This window comes from Lampris incognitus, chromosome 2, assembly GCF_029633865.1.
Source record: "Lampris incognitus isolate fLamInc1 chromosome 2, fLamInc1.hap2, whole genome shotgun sequence".
Lineage (NCBI taxonomy): Eukaryota > Metazoa > Chordata > Actinopteri > Lampriformes > Lampridae > Lampris > Lampris incognitus.
In genome coordinates, this window is record NC_079212.1 from 25,378,903 (window position 1) to 25,402,326 (window position 23,424).

The window sequence follows — 23,424 nt, forward strand, 5'->3', positions numbered from 1 at the left end:
TATAATATCGTGTTTTTAGTTACCGAATAGTATTTAACTTAGCATGACGTTTTTTCTAATTTGAAGAAAGGGGAATTGCTTTCACCCTCCTCAAGCCATTTCAGTCTCAATCTCACAAAGGCCCTAGTTTTGTAAATTTCATCTAGCTTACTTTGTAGATTTGCTATAGTTACTCTGTGTTCTATTGTGTAGTTAGCTGGATTCTTTTTTGAAAGTATCATATCATTGATAACTGCATGTTCTTCTGCCTTTTTAAGTTTAGACAAATTAGAGCTGTAGTTTCTCAAAAAACTTGCAGACTCATATTTAAATAATTCCCAATGTTTTCCATAACAGTTTTCATTTTTAGCTTTGTTAAAGAAGTAATGAATTCATTTTGTAATTTTGTGCTTTACAATGGCTATTCTAAGCAAGGAGTTGTTCAAAATCCGATAAGTTTTCCTATTGAAAGATTTATTATTTTCACCAGACAACTTAATTGTGATGTAAATAGCATTATGCTCTGTATAAGGAGTGGGAAGAATATCTACAAAAATATCATTTATATTTATATTATCAGACACTAGCCAAAAATCAATACGAGACTGTTTAGAACCATCATTATTTCTCCAGGTATAAAGTTTATCATTAGGAAATTTATCTCTCCAAATCAATCAAATTATAGCTTTGCATGAGTAGCTGTAGGTCATTTTTTGAGGAAAGAATTTGTGGTGGCCATCTATCAATTTGGCCATCTACATCCATATTGAAATCACCTCCAAATATAACTGCATTTAGAAACTTAGTTAGCCCTTGATTAATATTAGTCTCCAAAGAAGATAGCAGTTGGGAGTTTTCAGTTTCTGTGTTGTAACTGTAAATGTTAATAATGAAAAACATCATACTGGAACAAGAAATAATCATGAAAGTAAAATGCCCCCCTGGGTCACATTTGGTTAAAAGGATGTCACCTTCAAATCTGTTCTTCAGAGTAAGTGTACCAGCTGAGTGTTGAGTACCATGTGAAAACCATACATCATCTCCCCGTTGAGATTTCCACAAACTGCTATCATTAAGAGTAGAATGGGATTCTTGAAATAAAATAAAAAAGTCTGTATTTAACAGTTTAGAAAATAAAAAATAATGCTTTACGCTTAGTAATGTTTTTTAGCCCCCTGACATTAAGTGAACCTAAAGATAATGACAAAGTGTTTAGATAGAATGAATTAACTTCAGGTAAATGTGTGTGTGTGTGTGTGTGTGTGTGTGTACTCCATTTTCCCCAAGCTATGCACCAAGTTTGCAATACTAAATGAAGGAAAAGAAATCGTCAGATATGCAAATTATTTGGAACGTCTGTCATCTCATCTCATCTTCAGCCACTTTTCCGGGGTCGGGTCGCGGTGGCAGGAAGCTAAGTAGGGCACTCCAGATGTCCCTCTCCCCAGTAACGCCCTCCAGCTCCTCCTTGGGGATCCCAAGGCGTTCCCAGGCCAGACTGGACATGTAGTCCCTCCAGCAAGTTCTGGGTCTACCCCGGGGTCTCCTCCCAGTTGGCTGTGCCCAGTAAACCTCCAAAGGAAGGCGCCCAGGAGGCATCCTAATCAGATGCCCGAACCATCTCAACTGGCTCCTTTCGATGCGAAGGAGCAGCGGCTCTACTCCAAGCTCCTCCGGATGTCCGAGCTCCTCACCCTATCTCTAAGGCTGAACCCAGACACCCTACGGAGGAAACTCATTTCAGCTGCTTGTATCGGTGATCTCACCCTTTCGGTCACTAACCAAAGCTCACGACCATAGGTGAGGGTTGGAATGAAGATTGACTGGTAAATTGAGAGCTTTGCCTTCCGGCTCAGCTCCTTCTTCGCCACAAACGTCCAGTACAATGTTTGCATTACTGCTGATGCTGCACCAATCTGTCTGTCAATCTCCCGCTCCATCCTACCCTCACTCATGAACAAGACCCCGAGATACTTGAACTCCTTTACTTGGGGCAGCAACTCATCCCCAACCCAGAGGGAGCAATCCACCATTTTCCGGTAGAGAACCATGGCCTCAGATTTTGAGGTCTGAGGCCATATTTGGAACGTGTAGTAAAAAATATATCATATAGGCCTATACATATAACAATTGACTAGCTCCGTAATATTTGACGAAGAAAACAGTCCCTTAACAAGAAAACAATATTCTCCCCTACCAGACAGACCAAATAACGGTGTTCACAGCCTTCGGCTCAGTCTTTCGGGACGTTTATTTCTTTGCCGTTCACAAAGGCTCGAGCACCAACGTAGTAAGTTCATTTAGCAGGCTGCCATGGGCATCTAAACAGGGAGTTGTCACAGATTCAGCATCCATTATGCCTGGTTAGCTAGAGGTATTTTGATATCAGACTTTCACTTTGTGCTTTATTCTTAGAGACTGCATTAACGTTATAGTGTGTGTGTGTGTGTGTCAGTTAGATGAATTTGGTGATATGCTCAGTCAGGATGGCAGCAAAAAAAAAAGAAAAAAAGGTGGACATTAGTAGCTACTTTACAAGTCAAAGTGTAAATCGTTTAAAGAAAATATGTTTTCGATTGCTAATGTGTAGAGTCAACAGTAATGGTAATAATACTCAACTAAGCTATAAATGCTTTTCCTCACTGTTCATATTGACATGCATCAATGTGTATTTTATCAGGTGCCAGAAGCAATCCTGCCAGGTAGTAGTTCAGGCAGGAGGAGCCAGGGTCATAAGAGGTGAGGCCTAGGCTTGTAACAACATGATTATAAGATATCTGAATATGAAATTGTGTTCAGAAATCTATCATAAATGCATAAAGCCTCGGTTTCCAGGGAACCCCCTGCGGACTGCTTTTATGTCCCCACTAATGTCCAAATCAAACATACTCTTGGCTGGAGTCTGCATATAAAAATGGTGGGTAAACTGGATTTAAGCAAATTAACTGGGAGCACTGTGGCCCAGATGTTAGCACTGTTGCCTCACAGAAAGAAGGTCCTGGGTTCAAACCCAAAGCCGTCTCAGGTCCTTTCTGTGTGAAGTTTGCATGTTCTCCCCGTGTCTGCGTGGGTTTCCTCCCACCATTAAAAAGACATGCATGTTAGGGTTAATACTCCTGTCTGTGCCCCGGACCAAGGCAATGGAAAGAACTTGAGTTGGTCCCCGGGTGCTGCAGCTGCCCACTGCTCCTACACAATAGGATGGATTATATGCAGAGAACAAATTCATTGTAAGAATACAATGATAGTGGCTTTCTTCTTTCACCCTGCATTTCACAACTTGCATGAGTTGAAAACCACATGAGGTGTTAAGGACTGCCACACCATGCTTTCAGTCATCCACACACTTGCCTTGCATTACAGTTATTACACACCCAATAAACAACGTTTTGGCACTCACTGTTACAGTAAATCAAAAACAATATTTTCCCTTGATGAATTGTCTTCCCTTTTTGTTAACAATCTGAGCCAAGCTGCCAAAATTGATGTTTTTTTTTCTCCCAACAAATGAGTAAACCTTTTTTTTTTCTTCCAACAAATGGTTCAGATTTTAACAGGTTCAAGTTTTGACTTCTGTACATTACATTATAAGTAAATATGATATGATCTAGCAAAGGGGTAGCATCAAACCGGAGTTGCTGCTCATAGCTCATACCATATTGCGTGGTAGGTGTCTAAACAGTTACAATAGGTGACAGTAATCCCAACTTCCGCCCCAGTTTCCTGTTCTTTAAATATCATCCGCCCACAGTAACAAATACCATAAAGCACGCTGAACAAAGCACACAATACCATAAAAGTAAATAGGCACATCACATGCGTAGGGAAAATTATTTCGCGATTATTTTCTGATCCTCTGGCATTCAAAGAAGCTTCTGCAGCACCAAGGTAAGCAAAGTACTTTTTCTATGCTCTCCACATATTTTCTGCCTTTACTTCTGTGTGTTGTCTTTCAAAATTGAAAAAAAAAAAAAACAATCATTCAACATTTCACTTTGACTTTGCAACTTGAAAATCACACGAAAGCTTATAGAGCAAAAAGAAACGTTTCAGTCTTGCAACTATAAGGAAGAAAAATATTCCAGTTTTTTATTAGGGATCCTTATTTGCTGTTGCAAACTCAGCAACCATTTTTCCTGGGGTTGTCGCTAAACGTAAAATACAAAACATAGTACAGAACAACACAAAAGCAATATACTTCTAAAAAAAACAACAACAAAAAAAACAAGTATTTATACCACCCGAAAACATACCAACAAGATACTGAAGCAGAGGAGAGGTGCTATGTAACAACATTATGGGCAATCAGTTTTGGGTTCGTTTTTTTTTTAAGTTTACCTTGCCATGTTTTTGAGTGATTGGTAATGGTGAAGAATTCCATTTCAAAACGGCTTTTTACATTACTGTGCATCACATTAAATTTGTTTTCAGCTTTGGGACAATGAAGAGACATGAGATTGTATGCTTTTCTATTCATACACTTAAGTCGAATGTATTATGCTGGGACTGGTTGTAAATAACTGCCAAAAAATGTTGTATGTGTGGTTTTTTATGTATGTTTATGTATGGACTTGTGTATGTTTTGTTTTGTTTTTTTCTAGCTTTTTGCTACCTGCCCCAGCCTGAGCTACTACAGGCCTAGTTGCACCTACACCTTTTCCCACTCACTAGTAAACACCCCTGGACCATCTGCACCAATCTGAAATGATGGACATACTCAAGCCCAATTGCAGTGCTCCAGAAGCCAAGTACCAGTATCAGCTCTTCCCAGCGGTCTACAGCATTGCTTTGATTCTGGGACTACCGGGTAACCTGGCTGCCTTGTATTTCTTTATCTCCAAGATCACTTCTCGCGTCTCCTCCTTCAGTGTGTTCATCATAAATCTAGCTCTGGCAGACACAGTGATACTCTGCACCTTACCCTTTCGCATCCACTACCACATTAATAAAAACAACTGGGTGTTTGGAGACATAGCTTGTCGCGTCACAGGGGTACTGTTTTACGCCAATATTTACATGAGCATCTGCTTTATGACCTGTATCTGTGTGGACCGCTATATAGCCACTGTACACCCGCACACCTATGTGAGACATCGCAACTCCTGCTGTTCTGTTGCAGTGAGTGCTGCACTCTGGGGAGTCACTGGAGTTTCTGTGTTGGCCTTTATCCTCATGGGACCATTAGAAACCAAACCGGTCAATGGGTCCCTTCGCCGTAGCTGCTTTGAAAACATGGCCCAGGACGAGTGGGACAGACGTCTTGCACCATACAGTCTGCTGGGCCTGGTGTTTGGCTGTCTGCTGCCCTCTGTGATCATCCTGGTGTGCTACCCACTAGCTCTGAGGCGCATCTCTGCAATAGGAACGAAAACGGCCTCCAGAGCTGTGAGAGTCATCTACACCATAATGGCCATCACTGTACTCTGCTTCCTGCCATACCACGTGGTTCACTTCCTGCACCTGCTTCGACGACTGGGGGTCATCCAGGACTGCACCAGGGCCAATGCCATCTACGATGCCAGGCGGGTGACCATGGCCCTCATCATCCTCAACACGTGCCTGGACCCCATGCTTTACTGCGTCACTACGAGTCACTTCAAATGGAAATCTTTTAGGTTCAACTGGCTCTGGTACAGAGTTAGGAGGAGCAGGGAGGTATATACCATTGCAGTAAGCTAGGTGAATCAGTGGGGTAGCTATGGAGGGTAAGGTGGTGCACATCTTTAGCCCAGTATTTGCTCAACTTTTATATTCTGCCTCACCCACTTAGGATGGAATAAATTTCAGTTGTAGTATAGAAGAACTATACATAATACAGCGGCATAGCAGTAAAACTGATCTTATGGACTTCAGATGGACTTATTTTTTTTATAAAAAGTTTATTAAAATAGGATCTATACAAGACACTTGTGAAAAGTGATCTGTCCTAAAAAAAAAATTATTTTCCTATGCTCTTGAGAAGTTCAGTGTGGTTTCCTGTGTATGAATCTGTCTCCAAAAGCAAGAAACAAATGGACCAAGATGTTGCTTAGTAACCCCACTGAAAATTAATTGAACCCTGACTTTGGACTGTATTCATGGCAAAGCTCAAAGAATATAAGTGCATTACTTGAATCAGTGTCGCCATTACACTGTAATGGAGCAGAAAGTCTTATTTCTTTGAATTCTACAGTTGTTCACCCTCATAAATCACAGATGACACAAAGGACATTGTGTGTGGGGTTTTTTTTCCCTCTAACTTTATACATAGCTTAGAGTTGGGTAATACTGTAATACTTCAGCACAATCCAGGTGGAAGTCCTTTTTTCAGCAAAGTGGAAAGAAAGCTTCCTAGGTCTTCATCCTAAAAGGAAAAAAAAACAAGAGCTAAAAATACAGTTTTTAGTGTTAAATGTTAAATGTGATCAGCTATAGTAAAAAAATTGGTTGGTGAACAGATATTACCCACCTAAATTCCACATCAGCGTTACAATTCAGCACACAGATTAAAAAAAAAGAAAAGAAAAATCAACCTCTGATCAACATCTGATTCTAGAATCTGAAATTAAACTGAACAATGAGTTTTGAAATAAGCACTTATACTCCTCTGGTACATACGTAGCTGATAATCAGCAGCGTAAGAAATGGGTTGTGATGTGATCATCTAGCAGAAATATATTTAAGAAAAGGTTAGCTTTTTTTTATTATGTTCAATAACACCTACATCAAAATGTCTTAACAGTGGATCACAGACCGCAGTGTGATGGGCACCACACGTGATACGGATGTGTGACTCATACAGCTCAGTGTCTACAGGTTAGACTACAAGGCGATGGAACTTTCCCTTCCACGCACAGTGGAAAGTCAACAGAACAAACATTTCCCTCCCTCTACATTCAACTTTTTTTTCAACTTGTCACATACATAAGTGCCCACGTTGTTGAAATCAGCTAAATACTGAACCATCTATCCATTCCATCCATTATCCGAACCACTTATCCTGCTCTCAGGGTTGCAGGGGTGCTGGAGCCCATCCCAGCAGTCATCGGGTGGCAGGTGGGGACCCACCCTGAATAGGCCGCCAGGCCATCACATAGGGCCGACATACACACACACAGTCATACCTAGGGGCAATTTAGTATGGCCGATTCACATGACCTACATGTCTTTGGACTGTGGGAGGAAACCGGAGCACCCTCAGGAAACCCATGCAGACATGGGGAGAACATGCAAACTCCACATAGAGGACGACCCCCAAGTTTGGACTACCCTGGGGCTCAAATCCAGAACCTTCTTGTGAGGAGACTGCGCTAACCACTGTGCCACATAGTCAACCATGACTTTGTAAATAAATGATCGCTAGCAGTTCCTCTATGGCTCCGGCTATGCGACCTCAAATGAATGGTCATCTGTGATAAGACTGGGCATGACTTTTTTTTCCCCCCGTTTTTCTCCCCAATTGTACCTGGCCAATTACCCCACTCTTCTGAGCCGCCCCGGTCACTGCTCCACCTCCTCCGCCGATCCGGGGAGGGCTGCAGACTACCACATGTCTCCTCCGATTCATGTGGAGTCGCCAGCCGCTTCTTTTCACCTGATAGTGAGGAGTTTCGCCAGGGGGACGTAGCTTGTGGGAAGATCACGTCAGTCCCCCCAGTTCCACCTCCCCCCTGAACAGGCGCCCCGACCGACCAGAGGAGACACTAGTGCAGTGACAAGAACACATACCCACATCCAGCTTCCCAGCCGCAGACAAGCCCAACCAAGCTGGAGGTAACATGGGGATTTGAACCGGCAATCCCCATGTTGGTAGGCAACGGAATGGACTGCCACGCCACCCGGATGCCTTTCGGTGTGACTTCTTTTGTAAACATCCAAAACCACACCACCGCGTGCAAATAGCTGCAGTAATAATTGTAAAAGGGATGTTAGAACAGACACCAGAAGAAGTGAAACGTAAATAAAAAGGTTTATTTCTGTCAGGATCCTTTCCATAAAGTAGTCAAACACTCATGATAACAATCTGAGCCTGTTAGTGTTAAAAACAACCACTTTCAGCGGATGTACTTTGATGGGTGCAGTTGCCCCCGCAGATTACATTGCAGCCCGTTTTGCAGCTGCTGGCTGAAGCGTTCTCGTGCAATACTGCACCAATTTCAAACATTTTTTATCCCTGTTAGCAATTTAGAATCCAAATGACGGAAAAATAGGGCCCAGGTTTAAAATACCAGAGTCTGCCTTTAAGACCACGTGGTAAAATAAACTTAAGACTGTGATATAAATTGTTTTACCTGATAACTCCAAGACAGAAGAAGAACCTTGGCATTGGTGTCTTCAGCTGAAGAGGAAACTTTGATGACTATCGACTCGACCATGACCGTGCCATCGGGAAGGTGCTGGATAGTGTAACCTTTTAACACACTGCAATACAAACAGACAAGCTAAAAGAAAAGAAATTTTTAAAATACAGGAACAAATACACAGAAGCTTTTTTTTGGGGGGGGGGTGGAGACACCACACTATTGGTAGCAAGCAGAGGAGCAAGTGTGAGCGGATGTGATTTATCCAAGCTTAGAATGTAGGTCACTGGAGAAATATCAAGTGTGGTGTATGGAGTTGGTGCTGTGTTTTTGTTTTTTTGGATTTCCCCCTTTTTCTCCCCAATCGTATCTGGCCAATTACCCCACTCTTCCGAGCCATCCCAGTCGCCGCGCCACCCCCTCTGCCAATCTGGAGAGGGCTACAGAATACCACATGCCTCCTCTGATACATGTGGAGTTGCCAGCTGTTTCTTTTCACCTGAGAGTGAGGCGTTTCACCAGGGGGATGTAACGCATGGGAGGATCACGCTATACCCCCCAGTTCCCCCTCCCCCCTGAACAGGCATCCCGATTGACCAGATGAGGCGCTAGTGCAGCGACCAGGACACATACCCACATCCGGCTTCCCACCCGCAGACACGGGGATTCGAACCAGCGATCCCCGTGTTGGTAGGCAATGGAATAGACCACTACACTACTCGGACACCAGAGTTGGCGCTGTGTTAACTGTGAAATCGTGTAGTTATGTTGGAAGGAAGCAAAACAACCCACGCCTTGTCATCCTAACGCTGCTGCGATCCTCTCACCTCTTCAAGTGTGTGTAGATTCGGTGGAGTGTGTCAGGATCACTGTGGGGATCTTGAAGTTGCACACGGCAGGTGAAACGCAACTGGTGTTCGTTGAGGCCCAGCTCTTTCAGGGCCTGCTCTGGAGACACCAACCTCAGACTCTGTATTCAGGGGAGGATTGGAATCAGTCAATCATCTGAAACTGTATTACTCAACGTTACAGACTTCTACAGTAACTGTAATTAATTAACAGAAAATGGAAAAAAATGGATGAAAAGCTGTCATTAAAAAAAGTGTTCTGTGCACATTTAAGAAAATATGTTACTGACAAACATACATTTTCTTTCATGATCAGGGTTCCATGCATGGTGCGAGGTTTCTTAGGATCAGGCAGGGATCCTTTGAAATAGAGAGAAAAAAAAGAAGAAGAAAATAAAGGGGCAGGTCAACACCAACTTAAGGGAGAGATTTTGGTTGCTGGACACTATCTGCAGCAGGTGCATCCCCTGGCATGATATCCATCTATCAAACTTCATGCCACCCTGCTTTTATTTGTTGAAGGGACGGGTGTCTTCAGGAAGGACAGTGCTTAACATTTGTGTTGTATTCGAGACAAAAAAAATACACATTCTGAGTTTAACAGCAGTTAAAAACCCCTAAATTCGATTCATTTTTCAACATGAAATTCAATGACTTCCAAGAATTACTCTGCCATTCGAAAAAAAAAAGAAACATTACTCGATTTTATATTTTTCATAAAAGCAATACACTACACCGATTAGCAAAAATAGGCTGGGAAAGATTGTTAACTTTGCCAAAAGACCACTGGCACCAACTTGAGTGATCTTGGCCATGTTTATCAAGTTGGCGCCACTCAGAGGGAAAAGGCCATTCTGGCGAACCCTCAACACCTTCTACATGCAGAGTTTTGACTCCTGCCATCAGGGAGAAGGTTCACTTTACATAGGAGGGCCAAATCAAACAGATATGAGATCATTTGTTCCCTTGGCTGTTGGGTTTTTAAACAAGCTTTAGGCCTAGTTGCTATTGCACGCACACTAACAAGGACTGATGGATTCTTTAGTGTTTTTATACTAGTTCACTACAACTTTATTATGATGACATCTACTGTATGTTATATGTATTTATGTCTTTTATTTAATCATTTTATGATGTGTACTGGTTGTGTTGACCACTGTTAGCAAACCAAATTGCCCCTCAGGGACAAAAAGGACTATCCAATCTAATCAAAAACTATCACCGTACTACTGCAGATCCATAAGATTGTCTTGCAGGTCTTTATTTGACCCCACAGTTGTGAAATCAATTACATACTAACTGAATTAAGTATAAATCACAGTGAAGAACCTGATGCCATTTTTTTCTTGGTATCTTTTATCTTGGTATCTCCTCCACTTGGTTTCTCTCTCACATACAAAAATATGCAAAAGCAAAGAAAAAGAGGCCCCTGCCATCAGGGGCCATCATGGGCAATCTGACCCATCTGCGGCTACACAGCACCATACGCAGCAAGCTGTGATGGACTGTGTTCAGACACCTGTCTATTATAGCCAGCATTAACCTTTTTCAGCAATTTGAGCTACAGTAGCTCTTCCGTGGGATCAGACCAGACGGGCTAGCCTTCGTTCCCCACACAAATCACTGAGCCTTGGGTGCCCATGACCCTGTTGTCGGTTTACCGGTTGTCCTTCCTTGGACCACTTTTGGTAGGTGCTGACCACTATATACCGGGAACACCTCACAAGACATGCCATTTTGGAGATGCTCTGACCCAGTCATCTATCCATCACAATTTGGCCCTTGTCAAAGTCGCTCAGATCCTTACGGTTGTCAATTTTTCCTGCTTCCAACACATCAACTTCAAGAACTGACAGTTCACTTGCTGCCTAATATATCCCGCCCCTTGACAGCTGCCACTGTAACGAGATAATCAATGTTATCCACTTACCTGTCAGTGGTTTTAATGTTTTGGCTAATCGGTGTACAAATATACACCCACACCAAGGCATCAAATAATCAAATAAGAGTACCAGTATTTTAGTTCCTCTCATTTTCTTTAACTCTCACACAATACACACACACAATAGATAGATAGATAGATAGATAGATAGATAGATAGATAGATAGATAGATAGATAGATAGATAGATAGATAGATAGATAGATAGATAGATAGATAGATAGATAGATAGATAGATAGATAGATAACTTTGTTTAAAGAAACACTCAATGGTAGGGAAAGTGCTCAACAAATAAGGAGCAAAATAATCCAGTGAGTCAAGTGCATTCTTTATGAGACAGTACAAGCCTGTTTCATGCCATAAGCAATCATCGGGTGTCCAAAAAAAAAAAAAAAAATATATATATATATATATATATATACACTACCGTTCAAAAGTTTGGGATCACCCAAACAATTTCGTGTTTTCCATGAAAAGTCACACTTATTCACCACCATATGTTGTGAAATGAATAGAAAATAGAGTCAAGACATTGACAAGGTTAGAAATAATGATTTGTATTTGAAATAAGATTTTTTTTACATCAAACTTTGCTTTCGTCAAAGAATCCTCCATTTGCAGCAATTACAGCATTGCAGACCTTTGGCATTCTAGCTGTTAATTTGTTGAGGTAATCTGGAGAAATTGCACCCCACGCTTCCAGAAGCAGCTCCCACAAGTTGGATTGGTTGGATGGGCACTTCTTTGAGCAGATTGAGTTTCTGGAGCATCACATTTGTGAGGTCAATTAAACGCTCAAAATGGCCAGAAAAAGAGAACTTTCATCTGAAACTCGACAGTCTATTCTTGTTCTTAGAAATGAAGGCTATTCCATGCGAGAAATTGCTAAGAAATTGAAGATTTCCTACACCGGTGTGTACTACTCCCTTCAGAGGACAGCACAAACAGGCTCTAACAGGTACTATTTAATGAAGATGCCAGTTGGGGACCTGTGAGGCGTCTGTTTCTCAAACTAGAGACTCTAATGTACTTATCTTCTTGCTCAGTTGTGCAACGCGGCCTCCCACTTCTTTTTCTACTCTGGTTAGAGCCTGTTTGTGCTGTCCTCTGAAGGGAGTAGTACACACCGGTGTAGGAAATCTTCAATTTCTTAGCAATTTCTCGCATGGAATAGCCTTCATTTCTAAGAACAAGAATAGACTGTCGAGTTTCAGATGAAAGTTCTCTTTTTCTGGCCATTTTGAGCGTTTAATTGACCCCACAAATGTGATGCTCCAGAAACTCAATCTGCTCAAAGAAGTGCCCATCCAACCAATCCAACTTGTGGGAGCTGCTTCTGGAAGCGTGGGGTGCAATTTCTCCAGATTACCTCAACAAATTAACAGCTAGAATGCCAAAGGTCTGCAATGCTGTAATTGCTGCAAATGGAGGATTCTTTGACGAAAGCAAAGTTTGATGTAAAAAAAATCTTATTTCAAATACAAATCATTATTTCTAACCTTGTCAATGTCTTGACTCTATTTTCTATTCATTTCACAACATATGGTGGTGAATAAGTGTGACTTTTCATGGAAAACACAAAATTGTTTGGGTGATCCCAAACTTTTGAACGGTAGTGTATATAAATAAAAGACTATGGCATTTATTCAAATGAGTCGAACAAAAAGCGAAATGAAACTAAGATGAATTTCTCATATAATCCATTGCACAAATGTGTCAGACACACATGCATGCACCCACACATAGAGAGAGAGAGAGAATGTGTGTGCTCATGTTTGAACTCAAGACAAAATACAACCTTTTTTGTGCATATGCGGTGCAATATCAAGATCACACAAGAGTTAACAGGATAGGAAATCATACAATGAGCCAGACGACAACTTTAACAACTGGCTTATGCAAATACTGTAAAACTAATGGGCCTCGTGCAAGCACCATTCATATGCACAGATCTGTTCTTAAAGAAAAAATAAGGACTCTTTAGGAGATCTTGTGGCATACACCAATTGCAGACCCACATGAATACGCACAGTACAACTGTACAACCACATCTCAGCAAGGGTTAAGTCCATGCACAGAAACTCATTTAAATGCTGCAGAACAAATAAAAGACATTATGAAAGGCTGAAATGCTTTTGATAATGGGCCTTTATAGAAATACTACATCATTATATCGAGATAATCAAGGATATATTTTGAAATTAAAAAAAGGTAAAAGTGGCACATGATCAGCAGATGAGCTTACTCTAAATATTTTCTTCTGCATGTGACACTCCAAATCAGCTGTACAAACAGTCTTTTGAAGGTGTTAACTATGCTGGGGGTTTTCTGGCATGCACATTCAATTTAAAAGCCAGTAATATAATATTTAAGACACGTGTGAGAACAATTTTGGCGGATTAAGAACATTTTGTCACTCCCAAATCTGATTTGTCTTACACACTTAATTGCAAGAAAAAAAAAAGAAATATATGAAACATTTAAGTGAATGTTCTTGCATGAGGTCCAATCATTTGTGCTATATAATTATAACCAACTTCTTGGTAGCCAGATGCAATCCCAATTTACTGTTAACGAATAGTTGCTTAATGGTTTCAGAAAGAGAGTCAGAAGCAGTATTTTCCACTGAGATCTTAAAGATTGAGGTTTCATGCAGTGATTCTGAAACATCTGAGTCAACGTCATTACTATTGTTCTAGACTGGAATCAATCAAAACTAAATGACTCACACAATTACACATTTTCTGTCACTGAAGAAGGACCTACTGCCAGTGCTGCATTATTTTGATTAAATGTAGGTCTTTATGTAAGGAGACAAACTTCTGGGTTTGCTTATCTGACAACACAGCGTACCTCCAAGAGCCATTTCTCTCTTCAGCAAGTTTAGTGAGATATCCACTGGCACGCTGGGGTTAGTGGTTATAGTTGCTGTCTCTCCATTGGCTGGCATGTAGCAGTTTATGCCTGGCATTCACAAAGAAAGAAACAATAAGAGAAATGCAGATTCTGTGAGCATTCTCATCAAGAATCTAACCACTTTCTACATAACAAAAAACAATAGGTGTGTGGTACATGAATGAGTTTTGGAGTTCTGTCTGAATCAGCAAACGGTAAGAAAAAAGTAAAAAAGGCTATTGTTGCACTTACTGAACTCCTGTTCAATTTTGCCCTTAAGGAATTCCATCTTTGCAGCCTCTCCATGTACCAGAAGCATGTTACGAGGTTCTGCCATGCGAATGAGCTGCATGATTCCCTTAGCATCTGCATGGGCACTGAAGGACATGTACTCCACCTGTAGCTTCACATCCAGCTGGCTCGAAGAAAATAAAAAGTAAAAATCAACTGTTTTGCCTGATTTCATATGAACCATTGTTCTTTTCTGCCTTTAAGTTAAGGTCTCTATGTTATTGGAGTCTATACAGTGACACATAATATGAGAGACAAGATCACATGTCAAAGGTGATGTGTCAGAATCTATGATAGTGAATGTATATGGTATGCCAAGTCACCTGCTGAGTTATATGAAAAGAAAAAAATGTGCTGCATGGCAAATCAGTAGGGTTTTTTTATTTTTATTTTGGCTTACCGTTGCTCGTCCCTCCATCTCCAGTTTCCTCTGCCCATTCAGGATTTTGTGCCCAATTGTCCCTTGCACACAATACCCAGGCATGATTACCTAGCAAAGGAAGATCAATTTAGACCTCAAGTTCTGCCTACCCTAAGAAAAAATTTTTTGGGAAACGTCATCCTGTTCTTAAGGACTCACCATATTCTTCTCGTTGCCTGCCCACTTCTTGAATATTTGTAAAGATTGACCAGCATGCAGCATACCTGGCGTAGCAAACACAACCTAGAAGTGCATACGTATCAGTTCACTGTTATCTAAAAAGTTAGCAATCTTTAGATTACAAGTTTTCAGATTTGTAGAATCTTAATAAAAACTACTTACCATTGGTCCAGGATTATCTGCATATGAGCGATCGAAGGCCTTGATATGCTTGAATTCAAACATATTTCTCTGCACAAACGTTTTACGAATCTTTTGGTTTGTCCATGTTATGAATAGCTTGTAGTAGTGATTGGCTTTCTCTGTCAGACCAGTAGAGAAGTAGATGGGGGCCTTCAGGTTCATTCTCTCCCTATGGAATTAGGAGAGATAATTTTGGTATCTATGCCATAAACCTCCTATCAAATCTAATTAGAGATACAAGGCCCATTTCCAAAAGCTATTTAAAAACTGAATCAAGACATTACACCATACAGTATAACAGAGCATGTTACTCAAAGAGTCACCCAAAAATAAAATGTCTTGTTTTGAATGTATGAGGCTGTTCAATTCATAGCTATAAAAACAAACAGATTTTACTCATCGACATCTGTAGGCCGACACTATACAGTCACAGAATCCTAATTTTGAAGTTTCTCCACCAAATAAACTGGATTTCATTGGTACACAAACAACATATCTCATATTGCTGACTTAATGCTTATCTTTACAAAATCCGTATCAGAGCTTAAAGATTTGTCTCTTGATGACATCAACAAGACTGCTCCCTATTTCCTAGTTTGGGGAGAGACTTTATCTTCATAAATTTAGACTGGATATTTAAGATTATAGAAATAACATGCTGTATGTCACTTCTTTTTCAGAGTAGATTTTCCTTGAAAATTAAAGACCAACCTTACCAAAATGTTTCCAATAGGATACAGAGTTCCTGTGCTCTTCCTAAGGCAAAAACTGGAATGAGTGCCTAGAAAAGGAGGATTAATCAGAACAAAGAAAAGGAGACTATCAACCTTACTGAAATAATGAAAACTCAAGTTCCCACTCTTAGCCATCCCCAAAATTCTCATCTCTTTCCAAACTTTTCAATAAAAAAAAGAAGCCTCCACCCCTTTTTCTTTGATCTTCTGAATTTGTAATTCTTACCTTTCCACCTCTCTCTATGGTTTCATGCACTTTCTTTAGGAAGTCCCTCTCCCTGCATCTCTTTGAGTCACGGATGGTTGTGGCATATGTGGACTCTGAGATAAGGATGTCTGGACGGCACTTGTCAATCCATGCAGCCCTACAGAAATATAACATACACACGCAGAAGAAAGCTTGAGAGACTGTAAGGAGGTATGGACTTAATCGGTGCTTCACTAAATAATTACTACTTACCCTAAATGTCTGTCTGGTGTCATGTTGTAATCCCCCTAACAATGGATGAGATTTAACATTATTTCAAGGCAATGGTAATAATACTCACTATTTTTTTTTAATCAGTTCACACTTGTATGGCAGGCCGTTTTAAAATTTGATCAATGTTCTTTTACATCAAGAACACACAAAACTCTATAACACTTGAAATATGAGGTTAAGGTTTCAAAAGTTGATATTATGGCTTCAAAATTTCATATTTGTTTGCTTAATTTTGGTATCAACATTTCTGTCATTCCTACAATGGATTCTTATGGTGATTTTAAAATGTATTATCAAGAATACAAGAGAAAATGAGATTATCCTTCATGCTTCTTGTTTGTGTATCCAGAATTTTTTTTTCTTTTACTCACAGTGTAAACGACAGACTGAGATCCCACTTTAATATGCACCATAGCAGCTCCCAGCACATGGCCTGCATAGTAAGCCTTGATCTCCAGCTCATCATCCACCTGCAATTAGCAGAATACAAACAACTATCTGTGCCATGAAAAGAGAGCAACTGGTGCGGTAATTATCGGTGGATGCATATCTGATCTGGGCACACATCAAAGAGACAGAATCCCAGCACCTGGACTGTTTGGTGAAGGTTCAACGGTATCACTTTCTTCATACAATCTTTGATCATTTGTGAAGTGAAGAAGTTCGTCTCTCCCTTTTTGTCGACAGTGATCTTCCGGAAGTCTTCAAGCAAAATTGGGCAGATGGCCTTGGTGGGGTGGGTCATATAGATGGGCCCATCATAGCCCACCATCTCACTCATGTAGGGCAGAGCCCCACAGTGGTCTAAATGGAAATGGCTATAAAAGGAAGATGGCAGCACAGACATACACAAATGTAAATATATACAAGTAAACAAGTGCATAGTTAATTGTCTAGAACAAGGCCATGCCATATTTATAGATATTATTTTAATAGAAATGGCACATTAAAACAAACCATTCCACAAACCTGATAATAACACAGTCCAAGAACTCTGTCAGACGACCATTTTGGGTTATATAAGAAAAGTCTGGGAAACGTCTCTGGAACGATAATATAGATTTACTATCAATATGGATTATATTGCAAAATAATTCCTCAACTATGAACTACGCACCATATAAATCAACCACAGTCATAGCTAAACTGTACAGATATAGCAATAAGGAAGAACACGTGCATCCTGCAGCAGAGAACAAGGCTCACCATGGTATCTAATCTAGTACAACGCTTTACTTACATCATCATTAAATCCCATGTGCATTCCACAATCAAGCATAATGTTCTTGCCTCCAATGGAAACAAGGATACAGCTGCGACCAACATCTTGTCCAGCACCTTAGACAGAGAACAAGAGTGAATACACATGCAGCATTACTTCCAAAATGTTCTCGGCTTCTGTATCAAAATGAGGGAAAAAAAATATTGCAGCTCAAAGAAAGCCAGACACTGACACTAAGAACAGGGTGAATATTAGCTCAAGTTACCCTCACAATTGAGATTACTATCTAGTTTAGATTACTAGCTGGATAGTAATCACAATTGCTTGCTAGCTAGCATCAGTACTTACCCAGTGGAGTTACTTTTATTTCTGGCATATCGAGAATGTCCTCTATTTATCGAAGCTAGTCTGATGTTGAATGCCAGCTACGTCTCTTGGCGGTCTAACTGGATCCGACGTTTAGCCTTTGTTTGTTAAAATACAACAATAACAAAATGTTTATCTCTCAACTCGTATGCATGCGGCTACTTCCGGCTTCGTGCTCTTCTCTCTTCCGATTGGCTGCTTCACAGCAAGCGTGACTTCAACGAGAGTTTGCGCAGAGCTGACGGATCAGAGCTAGGGACGACCGGTCACAGGAAGAAACGAAGAGAAATGCTTGGCCTTTCTTTCATTTTGAAAATTTGTTCCTCGTAATATTTGTCTTTCATTTGAGTCGCACTGCATAGCAATGCACATAACCATACCAACCTTGTATTGTCTGTGAGTCGTTCTATCGATTCACCTCTTCATTTCGCGTTCGCTGTCATTTTTACAGTATCAACCGTTTTTACAGTATCCACAGTACTTCCGTACAGATTGTTATTACCATGGCCGATTCCGTGGCATTGGAAGACCGGAAATTTTGTCTACGAGAAGTCCTTGACACTTTTAAGTCATGTCTGACGGAAAAGAAAGAAGTCTCAATTGAACACTATGTTGCTGGATGGCGTGGTCTTGTCAGGTAGGAGATTTTGGTCAAAATACTTGCTCACTCAGTCTTATGGACACTTGTCAAATCCTATGTCAGTTGAGTTGGAATCTACTCCGTACTGGGTTAATTGGTACTGAGAGGTCAGAGTCTGTTGCTGTTTACAATCTTTATGATCTGGTGAATCAGACATAACCCAGCATTACTAGTTCAGGCCACCATCAGTATTTCTAAATTCCTTTTCCATGTATTCCCATAACAGGTTTTTGAACAGCTTGGGGAGTGTCTTCAGCTTCATCTCCAAGGATGCTGTCAACAAAATACAGATCTTGGTCAACTACCTCAATGATGAGAATGGGTCTCATTATGTCACTGTCCAGTCTATGGTAAAATATGAGCTGGAGAATGAACTTGTGGACTTAACCAAGAAGGGAAGCCACCCAGAATCAGGGTGTCGTACTCTGCTGAGGCTCCACCGTGCATTGCGATGGCTTGAACTGTTCCTGGAGCGCCTCCGCACTAGCACTGAAGACAGTAAGACCTCCGTTATGTGCTCAGAGGCCTACAACGAGTCCCTGGCCCAGCACCATCCCTGGGTCATCCGTAAAGCTACAGGCATGGCATTCTGTGTCCTCCCTGGACGTACTACATTCTTTGAAGTAATGAATGTGGGCACCCCAGAGCAGGTCGTAGCCATGCTTGGGGATGCCCTGCCTCTTATCTCTGAGGTGTACCGGATTACAGAGGAACTTTATGCACAGCATAATATACTGGAGTTACCATAGTGAGCAAGAAGAGGCACTAACATTTGCTGCTGCTAAGTGGTTCAGTTTACTCTAAGGAGGGTCTAAAAAAATAATGATTTTTTTATCTGTCTTATAAACACAATATGTTGTATGTTAATTGAACAGTGTCTCCAACATGCCCCTACTCTCAGGCTGTCAAGCTAGCTGCTCCTCTCATGTTTTCTTTTAATAGTAGGGTCTTCAGCACTTTTAACAATGTTTGAAGTCACTCAGCCATTAAATTAAGTCAGACGTGGGATGATGGGACCAATGAATGTTATTGATTCAATGTAACATGAATCTACCTACTAAGTTGTTCATTTTAATATAATGGAAATGGTAATGTAATAAAGACATTATTTGTAACAATCCATCTCTTCAAGTCTTCTCAGATTCAGCTTTTAACCCAAAGTAATTTTGTATATTTGTGCATCTAAATGTTACATCTAAATCTACATTGGATATATTCTGCATGGAATTATTTGTGAACGGTAGGGCAGGTGAGATAATGCTCAAATCTTGAAAAGCTCATCATCATTAAAACTAGCTATATATGTGTCAGTTTGTATAAAGATAAAATTGTGAATATGAATGATAAGATACCACTTTGAAAACGTGTACCATGTACCCCAATAAAACTATCTTGACTTGATGACTAGTTGTGAACTCTTGACGCTGAATTAATTTTCAGGTTTTCCAAAATGAAGTTTTGCTTCAAATTGGGCTGCTGTAGTCTACAGTATCCAACTCAAGCCGTGCATCTACAACTGTGTAAATGAATACAACTAAGCTCTCGAGTATGTCCTGACCGGCTTCATCACTGCCAGGTTCGGTCGCTGCACTGCCCAAGACCTCAAAGCTGTACAGTGGGTGGTTTGCTCATCGTAGGAAATGAATAGATCACTGTAAAGGCCATCTACATCAGAAGATGTCTAAAGGCCCAAAGCACCCTCAAACATCCCTCCCACCAGTCTTACACTCTGCACTCTGCTACTGTTTGATAAACGGTGCCGCTACATCCGATCCTGTACCAACAGGTAAAGAAACAGCTTCCACCTCTAGGCCATAAGATTGCTGAACTCATGACCAACACACTTGAGACATCCAATCCCTGGCAACTGAGCACACATCACCCGCAAACCCCCCCCCACGCACACATACACACTGCACTGGATGCATATGTAACTATGTAAGCCGAACTTCAACAAGTCTATAACATGTAATTCTTACCTCTGTTACAGATACACAACATTTAATTACCCTTTCCCCATGGAACAACTGTACACCCCCATCATGCACACACTTTGATTTATACCCAGTATAACTAGAAAACTAGAATACTTCAATATAAATCTAATCGCTATTGCAAATATAACGTTATTGTATATTGACACTTTAATTCTGTTATGACAACAGCCCCGCAATTGACGTTTTATAATGACAGCACTTTAATGACAACGTTTTTCCCCCTCCCCCATTTAATTCCATCCTCATGTAATTTTCACAATACATTGTTTTTGTATAATACATTGTAGTATTGAAATTGTCCCTAGGTGTGAATGTGTCGGCCCTGTGATAGACTGGGGTCCTGTCCAGGGTGTCTCCCCGCCTGCTGGGATAGACTCCAGCATCCCCGGGACCCCGACTGGGATGAACGGCTTGTAGTATTGTAGCGGCCGGGGGAGGCGCTGTGGGAACGCAAGGACGCGTGTGTTTAAATGTTGTGTTCATGTTTTGGTTATTGTTTTGTTTATTTGGGGGTTTGACTCGGACTGGGTAGAGGACTGTTACTGACTGACTGACCTTGGGACCGTGACCAGATTGATCTCGCCAGTTGGAACATGGGGGGGGGGGGTCTTTACGTTGTGGTCCGTTCAGGTCTATTCTGGCGGGTGTATACGTATAAGAGCACCCCCGGGGTCGTGCGGTGTATGGGGCACGGGAGCTGCCATTGAAAAGAGACCTCTGCCTCTCGACTTATTCTTCCACGCCGGCTCGCCACAGTATTATTATTGGCATGTCGCGGAGAGGAGAGGAGAGGCGACGGCAACGCATTTTACGGTGAATTTGATGAATATGCTTCGAAGTAGAATTTGAAGCTCCACAGCTCACTGCTTTGAGGCCAGCCTGCTGCATGTACCTAGACCCGTCACCAGGGGGTTCCCTTCACGCTGGGAACGAATGGTCGTCAGGGCAACCAGACTGCGTAGGTAACTTCAGTGACGCCGGGGAGAAACACTTCATGCTCAAGCTTAAAAAAACTGGATAAAGAGACGCTCTCAAGTAATAATATAAAAAGGTACTCGCTTAACCTCTAGATGTTATTTTATTTTGGAACTCAGCTTTCGCTGTGTGCAAATGGTATCTGTGTTTGCAATTATGATCTTTCAAGTGGGTTGTCAAACGTAGATCGACGTAGTAGAGAGCACGGTGTGGTGCGCTATCTACTGCCTATTATGACCTTGCGTCAGTGAGTTATTTTAGCACAAGAACAGAACAGAATTGAGTTGAATAGATTCCTCAGAGGGGAGAATAGGAGATGCATATCTGATGTTGTCTTTTTTTCTTTTTTGTCTCTGTCCACAAACCATCGAACCCATGTAAGCAGCTGAACTCAAGGTACCACAAACGCTCCAGTTGGAGATCGATGCATTTAACAAGGCCAAAATCCTCTAAAGGGCGAAGCAGACCTGCTGTCTATCAAGCTCCACAGAGAGATGAAACAGCAGGCAACCAGGATATTTCTCTCACTCCAAAGTCTCCTGCGGCATATAACAGGTCAGAGGGATACCTCCGCTCCTGGTCCCAACCCATCATCAACCAGAACGACCAGCCCAGTCAGGATGAAGTTACACACATGCTGCAATCTGCCACCACTGTCCCAAAGCTTTCTCTGAACAAGTATAAGGTCCTTCCATCCATTATGAAAAGGGATTCAGGGACGAGCCTTGTGGGTGGCATAGAAAGAATGACATCTAACAATCCATCTGATGGCATTATCCTTCATCAACAGCAGAGACATGGAGAGCCATATCTCTCCACAGCAGTGCCCTGTAGCAACCCTGAGATTAGCAACAGCATCAATGTGCACAGCGCAGTGACCTCCAAGCCTCCAGGCCCCATGATGACCGTAGAGACCGAAAAGGACAACTCCTTACCCAGTGCCACAGGCAGTATCCTCCTAGCTGTCCGAGCACCCTGTGGCAGGAGGTTTCAGGAACAGTTTGCTTATACAGATACTCTGCTCACAGTGATAGCCAGTGCAGAGGCCAGAAATGAAACAAAGTATGAAAGCCCTTTTATTGAAACCATGGATGTCCCACGCAGAACCTTCACAGACTTGAACTCAACTTTGGCCCAGTGCAGGATCTTGGATAGATCGGTGGTGTGCATCTCTGAAGAGGACAGCTCGGGAGATGCATGAACAGGAGTCACAACTGACCAAGGTTTAGTTTTTATATGGAAAAATGCAGATTAATAAATAAATAATAAATTGTTCCTGATTCCTGAGATATTATTATATAGTCATCAGATTCATTGATATTCTACAGAACCTTTTTCTCCTCCTATTGAAGGCACAGTTAATACATGTGAAAATGTGTTTGAAGGACATTCTGAGAATATTTTGTTTTAGCAGTGCATGCAATATCACAGGCAGTTACACAAAGTTTATTCAGATACACAAAGTTCCTCTGTTTGCCACACACAAACATATTAATATGGTCAACATTGTATTTTTGTTGCCTTATCTTAGCAACATTTGCCTCACGAGCAAATAACCTCATGTAATCTTGAAATATTCTCAAGGTGCAGATACCTTTGATTTAAAAAGTGATGGAATGAGAATTTTGAGGTCTGGGGAGGAAATTCAGGTTAGCTGTGGTTTTGGCAATCAGTATGGAAGCATATTTAAAGGGAATTATATCAGCAGGCTTAAAGTCAGATCCTTCTTTTCTGCATTTGATTTGCTGCACTTTTACACACCTTCCCAATGTTGGTGGATGCCTTCATATGCCAAATAGAATGTTTTAATAGGGTGTAAAGTTGATAGTGCATTGCGTCATGGAAATGGACTGCTACATATCAATCTTTGCATTAATATTATATATTTAGATATACAGAATGCAGAGCGACAAAGCTTAATGTATTGCTGAATTGAAACATGACAAACTTGTATTTGACCAATTGTTTGTTCAATTGTTGCTTATATGTTG

The 23,424-nt window shown here is 41.1% G+C and overlaps 4 protein-coding genes and 1 long non-coding RNA gene across 5 annotated transcripts; 4 read left to right on the plus strand and 1 right to left on the minus strand.

Moving 5' to 3' along the window:
• Window positions 1–3,757: 3,757 nt before the first annotated feature.
• Window positions 3,758–5,665, plus strand: LOC130107307 (lysophosphatidic acid receptor 6). Its single transcript, XM_056273838.1, has 2 exons — window positions 3,758–3,867; window positions 4,581–5,665. Exon 2 carries the CDS (start codon window positions 4,684–4,686, stop codon window positions 5,656–5,658), a length of 975 nt encoding a protein of 324 aa, XP_056129813.1. The 5' UTR covers window positions 3,758–3,867; window positions 4,581–4,683; the 3' UTR covers window positions 5,659–5,665.
• Window positions 5,666–6,193: 528 nt separating this feature from the next.
• Window positions 6,194–17,976, minus strand: ints11 (integrator complex subunit 11). The gene is made up of 17 exons (XM_056273837.1): window positions 17,804–17,976; window positions 17,474–17,571; window positions 17,203–17,276; window positions 16,823–17,051; window positions 16,605–16,703; window positions 16,213–16,247; window positions 15,979–16,117; window positions 15,735–15,799; window positions 14,998–15,187; window positions 14,815–14,898; window positions 14,635–14,724; window positions 14,196–14,358; window positions 13,902–14,012; window positions 9,405–9,466; window positions 9,086–9,228; window positions 8,250–8,379; window positions 6,194–6,322 (listed from the first exon to the last, which is right to left on the minus strand). The coding sequence occupies exons 1-17, from the start codon at window positions 17,829–17,831 to the stop codon at window positions 6,257–6,259; spliced, it is 1,806 nt and encodes a 601-aa protein (XP_056129812.1). The 5' UTR covers window positions 17,832–17,976; the 3' UTR covers window positions 6,194–6,256.
• LOC130107308 (uncharacterized) lies at window positions 14,307–16,733 on the plus strand. Its single transcript, XR_008809807.1, has 3 exons — window positions 14,307–14,379; window positions 16,018–16,170; window positions 16,607–16,733. It is a non-coding gene; the product is annotated as an uncharacterized LOC130107308 (long non-coding RNA).
• A 114-nt stretch (window positions 17,977–18,090) lies between the features above and the next one.
• On the plus strand, window positions 18,091–19,856 carry cptp (ceramide-1-phosphate transfer protein). The gene is made up of 2 exons (XM_056275044.1): window positions 18,091–18,458; window positions 18,688–19,856. Exons 1-2 carry the CDS (start codon window positions 18,325–18,327, stop codon window positions 19,208–19,210), a joined length of 657 nt encoding a protein of 218 aa, XP_056131019.1. The 5' UTR covers window positions 18,091–18,324; the 3' UTR covers window positions 19,211–19,856.
• A 2,001-nt stretch (window positions 19,857–21,857) lies between these two features.
• ubxn10 (UBX domain protein 10) lies at window positions 21,858–22,634 on the plus strand. Its single transcript, XM_056299008.1, has one exon. The coding sequence runs from the start codon at window positions 21,858–21,860 to the stop codon at window positions 22,632–22,634; it is 777 nt and encodes a 258-aa protein (XP_056154983.1).
• The last annotated feature ends 790 nt before the right edge of the window (window positions 22,635–23,424 follow it).